This window comes from Engystomops pustulosus, chromosome 1, assembly GCF_040894005.1.
Source record: "Engystomops pustulosus chromosome 1, aEngPut4.maternal, whole genome shotgun sequence".
NCBI lineage: Eukaryota > Metazoa > Chordata > Amphibia > Anura > Leptodactylidae > Engystomops > Engystomops pustulosus.
Window position 1 is genome coordinate 138,143,568 of NC_092411.1, and position 13,181 is coordinate 138,156,748.

Here is a 13,181-nt window from a genome sequence, read left to right on the forward strand (position 1 = left end):
TTGTAATCAAGATTTCCTGATAGCTAAATGTAGAAATGTTATAATAAAGCACATTTCCAAAATAAAAATAAAACTTTACATTTGTTTTTTTCCCTTTGATGCAGAATCCTCTTCACCTGCAGCTCAGCATTGAAAATTCCCTAACTTCAAATGCCGATGTCACTCTTTCCATTCTAACATTAAACAACTGGTACAACTATAGCATACTCCTATGCCGAGAGGACTGGAATATAACAGATTTCCTTACTCTGACACAAAATAATTCCAGATTTCACCTTGGATTAATAATAAATATCACTGTAAATTTCACCATGACAAGTGATGTTATCAGCTACCTACAACTCAACCTCGAAACTATAAAGGACACCACCTCCACTATTGTTATGTTTGGCTGTGATATGGAGGACACAAGAAGAATTTTTGAGACAGCTACTCAGTATGGAATAATATTACCAGAATTTTATTGGATTTTTGGAGATTCACAAAACGTTGATGAACTAAGGACAGAAGGATTACCTTTGGGTCTTATTGCTCATGGAACAACTGCTGCTTCCTACTTTGAACACTATGTGCAAGATGCAATGGAACTTATAGCCAGAGCAGTTGCCACGGCTACAATGGATCAACCAGAGTTGGCTCTTATTCCCAGCACAATGAACTGCATGGGTAGAGACAGCTTGAATCTAACATCTGGGCAGTACTTATCCAGGTATGACTAAATAGCGCATTGCAATAGTTCCCAAAAGTACCATAAATTATTCAACACAAATAAGAAATGATATGAAAAATGTAGCCAAAGAATGTAATAACTAAAATACATGTCTAACATTCTTAAAGTAAAACAGATTCAACTAGGACTGGGGAATTTTTACAAACTTGCAGATCATTTAACACAGTTTTAGCTGAAAATGTCTTTATATATACAATAGTGTCATGAATGTCATATTGAAATGATCTATCCTGAGTACAGGTATTTTTTCTTATTATTTTAAAGGGGCTGCTGGTGCATTTAATATAATATATATAATATATATAACTTTTCAGCTCTCTTTATGTATACAGTATATACAATTAATAAAATCTAGCAGAATGCAGATATGTCTTTGTATATACACGTATAGGAATTGTGTGTGTGCAGTTACCTTTTGCAATAGGAAATTAGAATATCAGAAAAGATACTAGTAATTCTTTTTTTAGAACTTTATTATTATTAATACTTTTTGAAATAACATTTTTTGTTTTTAAAGCACAACCTGAATTCACACTACCTGTACACATGTTTGACCAAAACCCCTGATGATCTTTGCATTAACTTCTTAAAGCTTTTCACACTAACCAAGGAGGATATGCTGTGACAGTGATTATGTGTAGTATTTGACCTCAGAGAAGAAAGTATATATTTACAGTTAGATTACGGGACCTTTGGGCTGCACATAATGTATCATATTCTCCACTGGAAACTAGATTTCACACACCCTCCACTTGTAGCTTGAAGGAACACATAAGGGGAAAGAACAAATATTTTGAAGTGATAATAGAGCCTGCCGAAGTCCCTAATCTAAGTCAGTTCTGCAGCTCCCAACTCATGTTATAGTGCAACATGTTATATCAAGTTTGCATCAAGTTTCAACACAGTTTGCATCAAAAGTGATATGGCCTTTCATATCAAACTGTTGGCAAAAAGTTCTCAAACTTAGTAAGCCAACAAGTTTTATAAACCTAAACAGAGTAGTCCAAAGATTCACACTATCCACATTGTAGATAAATATTGGACAGGGTTGGTATACTAGTACTGTTACTAGTATTATTTAATGTTCTTCTTCTATTTTGTATTTTCACAGGTTTTTGACAAACACATCCTTCAGTGGTGTTAGTGGACATATCAAAGTCAGAGACTCTTCAATTATCAACTCAGAAAACCATTATTTTATCTGGAACTTGCAACATGATCCAGTAGGAAATCCTATGTGGACTCGACTTGGAAGTTGGAAGGATGAAAGAATTATCATGGATTATGGACTGTGGCCAGACCATGCTCAAAGGCACAAAAATCATTACCAACAGCCAATACGATTACACCTTAGAGTTGTGACTTTGATCGAACCACCATTTGTCTTTACGAGAAATGTAGATGCTGATGGGCAGTGTCCGGCAGGACAACTTTGCTTAGATCCCATGAGTAATGATTCAGGAGTATTAGACAGTCTTTTTGAAAGTTTGCAAAGTGGCAATGACTCTGTGCCAATCGAATACAAAAAGTGTTGCTATGGTTATTGCATTGATCTGTTGGAAAAATTGTCAGAAGATTTGAACTTTGACTTTGATTTATATATTGTGGGTGATGGAAAGTATGGAGCTTGGAAGAATGGTCATTGGACAGGTCTTGTTGGAGATCTTCTCAGTGGTGCTGCACATATGGCTGTAACCTCATTTAGTATTAATACAGCTAGAAGTCAAGTCATTGATTTTACAAGTCCTTTCTTTTCGACAAGTCTAGGTATTTTAGTTAGGAGTAAAGATACAGCAGCACCAATTGGAGCTTTTATGTGGCCACTTCATTGGACAATGTGGCTGGGGATTTTTGTATCACTTCACATAACTGCAGTATTTCTAACACTTTATGAGTGGAAAAGCCCCTTTGGTATGACCCCAAATGGCCGAAACCGCAGCAAAGTTTTCTCTTTCTCATCTGCGCTAAATGTGTGTTATGCCATATTATTTGGCAGGACAGCTGCTATCAAAACTCCTAAGTGCTGGACTGGAAGATTTCTAATGAATCTGTGGGCTATATTTTGTTTGTTTTGTCTGTCAACATATACCGCTAATTTGGCAGCTGTCATGGTGGGAGAAAAAATTTACGAGGAGCTTTCTGGAATACACGACCCCAAGGTAGGTCAATTGTACTATAGTTTCATTATTTATAGCACGCTTGATGCTGTGTAGGTTTTATAGGCTTGTGTGTAATTAAATGCTCAGGATCATGCTGGAGTGGAATGGTTGTCAGTTAGTATGATCTATCATTGAAAAAGTCAGGATGTAATGCATTTTTAATAAGTGCTCCACTGCTTAACACTTATTATGCAAATATCAAATGTTGTCACTGGCAGTAACATAGAAAGACATATGCATTTTTGATAGCCAGATCTTCAGTAACTGTGATTAAATTTTCTACTTTCTCATGAAAAATGCAATATCTACTTTTATCTTGTCATGTCTTGATTACGGTAACCTTTTCAAAATTGCCATTTCTCTAAAAGTGAAGAAAATAAGTATATAAAAGCATTAGGAGATAGTATAGAATATATGGACATTTTATGATATGTATGAGTGTGTACAAATGCATTTTTGTCATTTTTGACCAGTAATTGTTACAAGGTCGGAAAATTGCTTTCAACTAAGCATAAACTACATATTTTTTAAGAGCAGGAACAATCTATTTGTTTCTCTTCAGGAATACATTACATACCCATATATATTGTATGTCTCTGACTCAAAAAGTCAACTAAAAGTGAACATTTCTATCCTCAAAAATGATATGAAACTACAATTCTGGGTTATTCATAAACACTCCGGCCCACAAAACTTTACTCCACACTCTTATTGTTCAGATAGTTTTTCTAGAAGTTTAAGGGTCTGTAATCCGGCAAGTGTTCAAGTCAGATTGTAGCTTGATTATACAGTGTATGGGGGGGACATCAATTGTGAGAGCTTGAATTTGAAGTGCAACCACTGTAGGTTTGGCCTTGGGACAATCATCTAGATTGCAGTGTAGAGAGCATGTTATTAGTAGATTGCACATTTGTAACTCTAAGAGATTGGTGTAAAACATTACAGTAGCCGTACCTCTGAAAGTGTTGTACATCACCTCAATGTCTCAGTTGCATGGTACATCAGGTTACATAGCCTACAGTCTCCATCCTACTTCCTAGGTTGAGGTTGGTGTTTCTTGCATGTTTAACCCCTTAACGCATTGCGACATACAGTACATCTTTGCCATAATGCTTAACCCTCTTCATATATGGTGGTTGTTGCAGACACTGTGATTGCGGGTGTTAATCATTTACCTGGGAGAAGTGGCAAGTAAATGCCAGCAGCGCATGGGCACTGATATTTTTGGTTGGATCGTTGCTTCACGTGATGGCATCAGGGAACTATGTTGGAACTCTGTTGTTATGACAGCCTGGAGTCTGTATGTGACTCCAGGACCTGTAATTGGGAAGGATCTATAACAGTATGCAGAAGGTACACTGTTATATATCCCTAGCAAATTCTCCATTTACTGCACTACTGTAGTATATGGCAAGTATATGCAGCATATGGTAAGAACAACTTCCAACAGTAAAAGTACACTTAGATGTTTAAAAAGTAGTAAAATAAAAAGTTTAAAAAAAATAAAATAATAAAAAACATGTCCCAAAAATCACAATTTATCAATATAAAAATTGTTATTCCCGGTGGTGAACTGGAAAATAGCGCCCAAATACCACTTTTTTTAAAGGTTGTACTGTCCCCAACATGGTAACAATGTAAACTCATCATGTCCTGCAAAAAATTATATCTTATAAAGGTTCCTATGCTGAAGTATAAAAAATTATTAGTGTCAGAATAGGGAAAAATTAAAAAAAACAAAACATTTTTTTGTACGAAAGATTTTATTTCTTTTTCCATGTTTGTTCCGACCCATGGAATGAAGTTGAGGTGTCAAATTGTTTTTTCTACAATTTCATTGCATTTGGAATTTTTTTAATGGCTTCCCAGTAACCTGCATGAAATATGAAATTGTCAGGATTTGGGATCTGTGGATCCACTGGACCACTAGAGGAGGTGGTACTAGCCGACACCTGGAGTCGGAGAATAAGTGGCACCTGGTCTTCACCAGAGCGTGCCTCAAAGCAGGATGGATGTGTTGCAGCAGGGTACCAGCAATGGCAGCCGAGGTTGAGGTTGGGTCCAGGCACAGGGTCAGGGCACTTGGCAGAGATGCAGAGTCAAGTCCAATCCAGGGTCAGCAATGGGAGGTCCAGGCATATGGGAATGGGAACACAGGCACACGAGACACAGGAGCACAGCAACGCAGGATCATAGCAACAGGGAGGAACGCTGGTAACTCAGGAACATGGAGGGACTCTGGTATCACAGGAACAAAGAGGGACTCTGGTATCACAGGAACATGAAGGGACTCTGGTATCACAGGAACACGAAGGGACTCTGGTATCACAGGAACACAAAGGGACTCTGGTATCACAGGAACACAAAGGGACTCTGGTATCACAGGAACACGAAGGGATTCTGGTATCACAGGAACACGAAGGGACTCTGGTAACACAGGAACACGAAGGGACTCTGGTAACACAGGAACACGGAGGGACTCTGGTAACACAGGACTCAGGAGCAGGAACACACTGGAACGAATGAATACACAGGAACGCAGGAATATAACTGGGGAGCTTTATCTAAGGCTGTGAGGCACAAAGATCCGGCAGGGTTTGCATGAAGAGGCAGGCTTAAATAGAATTTCTGAAATTGACCAGTGGCAATTCTCTAAAATTTAGAGAACCTGGGGCGCTCGCGCCCTAGGAGTTGGGTACGGGACCACCCGTGACAGAAATGCTGTCAAAAAGAAGTACAAGCACTGCACTGCTACGTAAACAGAAAATTAAAAAGTTAGGGATTTTTTAAGATGGGGAGTTAAAAAGGAAACACAAAAAAAGAAAATGGCCTGGTCCTTAAGGAGTTAACTGCTAGAAAGCAAGCACTGCCACTGCTACGTAAACAGAAAATTAAAAAGTTATGGATTTTTTAAGACGGGGAGTTAAAAAGGAAACACAAAAAAAGAAAATGGCCTGGTCCTTAAGGAGTTAACAAAAGTGCTACACTAAAACACACGTATCTTACTGAAAAAGCCTTCTTAGAACTTTCCAATGTTCTAGATATGCATTTACCAGCAAAAATATTTTAGCCATGTGACCAAGAACATTTTATCATTCTTGCAGATAAATACATGACAATAATATTTTCCTCATTAACTCCTTCCACATTGCAGAAAGCCACAATGCAAGAATATGAGGAGAATATTTCTGCCATTATTATTTTAAATAACTTGCACTTTTGATCCAAGCCCATCTTTGCAGATAGCCATAGAGACAACAAAAAACAAACAATAATTTAATGAAGGGGTACTATATAATATACCTACCCATTCGCTGCCACATCTCGTACACCCTGACATGGTGTCTCCTCTGTAGCCAGGGACGTGTCTAACACATCCTGGATAATGAGACCTATAACATTTGATTTGTGGCACCTAGAAACACAGTTCTAGTGTCATCTGAAAGAGGAGTTTTGTTAAAGGAGTTTTGTTTCCTTGTGCAGGCGAATAGGAGATATGTACTGTTATATTTACAACTTTCACTTCAACCGTTAATATCTCCAGTTCTGTGGCACTTACACATTACAATCCTTATCTGGACTCTTATCTTTGACAATACTTATGTTCATGTTATTACCTCCATTCTACCCAACATAATCAGAGAACACAATTGTACTTGTTTGGGATCTTTAACTTTAAGTAATTGAGTGAGCAACAAGCTCTCTGCTGCTGCAATATTTCCTCGACAGAGTGGGGGTGTGGCTTGGGGCGACATTTCCATTTTTGCCTCAGGCAGCAAATAGGCTAGAATCGGCCCTGACTATATCCACTGCTTCTACAACATCTTTGCTAAACTGATTAAAGTGTCTATTGAGTTTATCAGTTCATAACTGCCATCTTCCATGTCTTTCCCCTTGTTCATACCACATATTTATTTTAATCCTTGCCAGTTAGTTTCCTCTCCAATTTATCCTTATATGCCCTCTTTGCCTTCCTAATTCCTACCTTCTTTTATGGCTAAAGAAGAGAAGTCCTTCATCCCTGTGAGTGTGCTTGGTTAACAATGTGCTTTTCTAAGTGGGAGATTTCCTTTAAAACATACAGGTACTTGTGATGTTTAGAAAGAGGAACATTAGAAACATGAAAATGAGTATCCTGAGCATAATACGGGCTTTTAGTTTGACAGTCATATCTGTGCTCAGATATCACTTGTCCTTTCATGGCATACTCTTATGACACAGGTGCAGTTCTGGAGATTTATTTTATGTAACTATTTGCTAACACTATGCATTGTGTCGGCAGGAGAAACTTTTATTATTCCTATATACCTCTGTAAAACCACAGTAGTACATAAGACTATGCAAACCAATTAAAAGCTTTCAACAGAACTTTAATTTAAACCATGGTCAGTCTGATTTTTAGGAGCAGACATATTAACCCCTTACCGACATGTGATGTAATAGTACGTCATATGTCGGGTCCCGGTACATGGAGAGGGCCCGCGGGCTGAGCCCTCTCCATAGCCGGTAAGTCTTTGCGGCATATTGGGAGGGGTTTGTTTATATGTGAATTCTTGCCTCAAGCCCGTCCTGCGAGATGACATCAGTAACGCAAATGTGGAGTCCCTATGGGTGGAGATAAGGGGAGGGAAAAAGAATAATAAAATATTACTAGGAGTTTGTTATAAGGCTCCAAATATAATGGAGGCAGCAGAGGAAATGCTGATAAGTGAAATGGATGCGGCTTCAAAGCATGGTGAAGTACTTATCATGGGGGACTTCAATTACCCAGATATTGACTGGGGGGCAGAAACCTGCAGGTCCTTCAAAGGTAGCAGGTTCTTGTCAACAACAAAAGACAATTATCTGTCGCAACTAGTCCTGGAGCCAACAAGAGGGGGGGCACTGCTGGACCTTATCCTTACCAACAGACCTGATAGGATATCAAAACTACAGGTTGGGGGGAACCTGGGGAATAGTGATCATAATATCATTGATTTTGTATTACGCTTTACTAAGAGCGTTAGTGAAGGGGCAACCAACACTCTAAACTTCAGGAGGGCAAATTTTCAGCAACTAAGGGAAGACCTTAAAGGCATAGACTGGGATAATGCTCTCAAGGACAAAAGCCCCCCCCAAAAATGGGACTTTTTCTCATATATTCTGAAAAAGTCCTGTGAGAAACACATACCTTATGGGAAAAAGCATAAAAGGAACAAGAAAAACCCTATGTGGCTAACTAGTCTTGTAAGGAAAGCAATAAGCGAGAAAGATAAAGCGTTTAAGGTGCTAAAACGTGAAGGTAGCGATGAGGCATTACAGGATTATAGAGAGAAAAATAAATCCTGTAAAAAGCAGATAAAGGCCGCAAAAATAGAGACTGAGAGAAATATTGCCAGGGAGAGCAAAAATAATCCCAAATTATTTTTCAAGTATATAAATGATAAGAAACTAAAAACAGAGAGTGTGGGTCCCCTTAGAAATAACATGGGGGTCATGGTGGAAGGAGACGAGGAAAGGGCCAATCTACTGAATGTCGCCTTCTCAACTGTCTTTACCCAGGAAAATCCCCTGGTGGAAGACACAATGAGGAATAATGTTAATTCTTTTTATAATGTCAACAGTTTAACCCAGGAAGAGGTACGGCGCCGCCTCGCAACCACTAAGATAGATAAATCACCGGGGCCAGATGGCATACACCCCCGGGTTCTGCATGAATTATGTACGGTGATAGACAGACCGTTATTTTTAATATTTGAAGATTCACTGAGGACTGGTTATGTTCCACAGGAATGGCGCATAGCAAATGTGGTACCAATATACAAAAAAGGATCAAATAGCGATCCTGGAAACTACAGACCCGTAAGTCTAACTGCTGTGGTGGGGAAAATATTTGAGGGGTTTATTAGAGATGCTATCCTGGAGTATCTCACTGTGCACAACCTTATAACCCAGCGTCAGCATGGGTTTATGAGAGATCGGTCCTGTCAGACTAATCTGATTGGTTTCTACGAGGAGGTAAGTTCAAGACTGGATCTGGGGGACGCTGTGGATGTTGTATATCTGGACTTCTCAAAGGCATTTGACACCGTGCCACATAAAAGGTTGGTATATAAAATGAGACTGCTGGGAATAGGAGAAAATCTGTGTATCTGGGTAAGTAATTGGCTTAGTGATAGAAAACAGAGGGTGGTCATTAATGGCACATTCTCAGATTGGGTTGATGTTACCAGTGGAGTGCCACAGGGGTCAGTATTGGGGCCACTTCTTTTTAATATTTTTATTAATGACCTTGTAGTGGGTTTACACAGTCAAGTTTCAATATTTGCAGATGATACTAAGCTGTGTAAAGTAATAAATACTGAGGTCGATAGTTTAGCATTACAGAGGGATTTGTGGAAGCTTGAGGGATGGGCAGAGAAATGGTTGATGAGGTTTAATGTAGATAAATGTAAAGTTATGCACTTGGGCCATGGAAACAAAAAGTATAATTATGTTCTAAACGGTCAATTACTTAGTAAAACTGAAGCTGAAAAGGACTTGGGCGTATTGGTGGATGGTAAACTTAATTTTAGTGACCAGAGCCAGGCGGCTGCTGCTAAAGCAAATAAAATAATGGGATGTATCAAGAGAGGAATAGATTCTCATGATAAAGACATAGTTTTGCCCTTATACAAATCCCTGGTCAGACCACACATGGAATATTGTGTACAGTTTTGGGCACCAGTGTATAAAAAGGATATAATAGAGCTGGAACGGGTGCAGAGGAGAGCAACCAGGATTATTAGGGGAATGGGGGGATTAGAATACACTGACAGATTACAAAATTTGGGATTATTCAGTTTAGAAAAAAGACGACTGAGGGGAGACCTCATTACAATGTACAAATACCTGAACGGACAGTACAAGGATCTCTCCAAAGATCTTTTTATACCTCGGCCTGTGACCAGGACAAGGGGGCATCCTCTACGCCTAGAGGAGAGGCGATTTTACCATCACCATAGACAAAGGTTCTTTACTGTAAGAGCAGTGAGACTATGGAACTCTCTGCCGCAGGAGGTTGTTATGGCCGACTCTATGTACATGTTCAAGAGAGGCCTGGATGACTTTCTGGAGAGAAATAATATCATGGGTTATGGGGATAAAACATTTATTTAATTCCTGAAGGTTGGACTTGATGGACTTGCGTCTCCTTCCAGCCTTATATACTATGATACTATGATACTATGAAAGGCTTACTGGTAACACCCGCGATCAGTGCCGGCACCGATCGCGGGTGTTTTACCACCTTTGCCGGCGGCTTCAAAAAGACGGCGGCGTGCAGGTGCCGCCATCTTTCCGTGGATCGTCGCTCCCCGTGACGTCATCGGGGAGCGGCGATCCGTCGCCATGGTAGCTACGGGTCTCACGAAGACCCGAAGCTACTTCAGGTTAACCCATTCATTACCATGTGCTGTCAGCACATGGTAATGTATGAGTAGTAAAATCCCCATATACTGCCATACTGTAGTATGGCAGTATATGATAGGATCGTACAGATACCCTAGGGTTAAAGTACCCTAGGGAGTCTGAAAAATAGTAAAAATTAAAAAAAAGTTAAAATAAAAAAATTATAATAAAAAAACCTAAAAATTCAAATCACCCCCCTTTCCCTAGAATTGATATAAATAGAAATAAACAGTAAAAATCATAAACACATTAGATATTGCCGCGTCTGAAAATGCTCGATCTATCAAAATATGATAACAGTTTTTCACTGCGTTTAACCCCGTAACGGAAAATAGCGCCCAAAGTCAAAAATGGCACTTTTTTGCCATTTAAAAGCATTTTTAAAATTCTATAAAAAGTGATCAAAAGGTCATACAGTCCTAACAATGATAAAATTGTAAACGTCATCAAAATCCGCAAAAAACGACACCACCCACAGCTCCATACACCAAAGTATGAAAAAGTTATTAGCCCCAGAAATGGCAAAATCCCCCCAAAAAATTTTGTACAGGAGGTTTTAATTTTTTTAAATGTATGAAAACATTATAAAACCTATACAAATTTGGTATCCCCATAATCGTACCGACCCAAAGAATAAAGTAGACATGTAATTTGGGGCGCACAGTGAAATCCGTAAAATCCAAACCCACAAGAATACTGCACAAATGCGTTTTTTTACTAATTTCACTGCATTTGGAATTTTTTTCCTGCTTCCCGGTACACGGCATGAAATTTTAAATACCACCATTATGAAGTGTAATTTGTTACGCAGAAAATAAGCCATCACACAGCTCTGTACATGGAAAAATAAAAAAGTTACAGATTTTTGAAGGGAGTGAAAAATGAAAAAGCAAAATCGAAAAAGGGCCGCAGCGGGAAGGGGTTAAAAACTGCTGCAATCCCCCTTATTGCAGTTTGCCTCACTAATGTACAGTTTACGCCAGATAATTCAATAGTGGCCCACGCTCTTAGTAAATCTGGTTTTCAGGATGTGACACAGTTGCACCTTTTTTATCTTTGTGCACTTTGCTTCATGCTGTTGTGACACAGTTCTATAAAACAAATGTGGGGAAACCTCAGACTAAGCACTACTACACCCCTTATGGTGCACAGTGTTCACATACTTATGGCACTTATGATATGTGAGTTACATTGATGCGCCTTATTTGGGGGAGGGGGTGTCAGTGTGAAACCCATCACCTTATTAATTACATGGATACCAATACCTACAATTTACGCTTTACAGTACATATTGATAGTACATCCATTTTATTTTCGGATCTAACTTTTAAAGTTATCAATAGACGCATAGATAGCATAACCTACAGAAAACCCACTGCAACAAATACCATTTTGCATTCCTATTTTTGTAACCCTAAGGGGGAGTTGACACATGCTAAAGGAATCTGCTCAAATACTTGTGGATATGATGCAAAGAAAGCTCTTGTGAATAAACGCTGGATATCCAGAAGATATCCTGAGTGGACAATCAACAGAGCTGAAAAACAATTACAGTCAAAGGTTAGACATAATATTTTAAGAGATACACCACAGACCAAACGAGGAGACAAATGGAAGTCTCATGTGACATTTTGTACTTTCCTTATGAGATATTCAATCTCCTAGTTTGTAAATTCCCATTTCAATCAAACTTGCCTCATTTATAATGGCTATTACAAGTATAGTCTTAGAATCTGCAAATCTTGCTCCTATTCAAATATTACCAAAAAATGTGCATCTTATTATCTTATATGTATTTACCTTTTATATATGAATTATATTAATTGTAAAAACAAAATAAGCCATAGCAGAGCAATAACATTGGTAGAAGAAACAATAGGAATGAAGGCCCTGTTCATAATAGCTTACATTCTATGACGTTAGGGTGACACAGGACATGTACAATGGTCCAGCATTTCCTTAAGGGTACATTTACATGGTCGTCTATGGGGATGTATATGCGGCCGCAATGGCGGCCCGTCGGCGGTGTGTGCCACATATGTGGCACCGTTCTGAACATGCTCTATCTCTTCCCGAGTGTGCGGCCGTGTGCCCCTATTTCCTATGGAGGGCGGAGGGGTCACCTCTTCCTCCTCTCCAGCGCAGAATGAATGCACCCTAACTCCTATATGCATGATGTCAGTATAGTACATCATGACGTTCGTGTTCAAAAATTGCCCATGTTATAGTATGTGCCGGGCTCCTGCTACAAACAGCTGGACTCCTTCTGCAATGACAGTGGCCAAAAAATGAAAAAAAATTATTCTTCCTACACCTCATATAAAATCATCCAAATTTGGTATTGCTGTGTTCAATCTCTAAATATAAATATTACTTAATCCTAAAAGACCCTAGTAAACCAAAAAAATACATAAATTAGGTATTGTCAGTATAATAAAGATAACATGTTTTTTATGCCATATGAAAATGGTGCACTAATACCAATATTATTTTTTTTTTCATCCTCTCCAGAGACAGCTAATACAATTCATTTAGTAAAGAAGCACTCCAAATGGACTTCAAAAAGTTCAACTCTTTTTGCACAAAACAATTAAATTGTCTCTGCTTTGAGAATTTGACAAGAAGACAGGATAAATATATATATATATATATATATATATATATATATATATATATATATATATATGTCACCCGGCAGTGGTTATATGTTACAAGTAAGCATGATTGGGCTGAGAGATGGTATCAGTTTATTAAGTTACAGCACAACTCCAAAGTAATAATGATTTTACCCAATTGTCATATGCGATTTCGCCTTTAAAAACAAACAGAACAATGCCCATATTGTTTTCCTTGCCCTTTTCTTT

The 13,181-nt window shown here is 38.6% G+C and overlaps 1 protein-coding gene across 1 annotated transcript in view; it reads left to right on the forward strand.

Moving 5' to 3' along the window:
- The window catches only part of GRIN3A (glutamate ionotropic receptor NMDA type subunit 3A), a 203,456-nt gene that overhangs the window by 102,726 nt on the left and 87,549 nt on the right, over window positions 1–13,181 (forward strand). Inside the window, exons 3-4 of the mRNA XM_072154430.1 lie at window positions 105–709; window positions 1,842–2,889. Coding sequence (XP_072010531.1) covers window positions 105–709; window positions 1,842–2,889 — 1,653 coding nt within the window. The remainder of the gene's footprint in view (window positions 1–104; window positions 710–1,841; window positions 2,890–13,181) is intronic.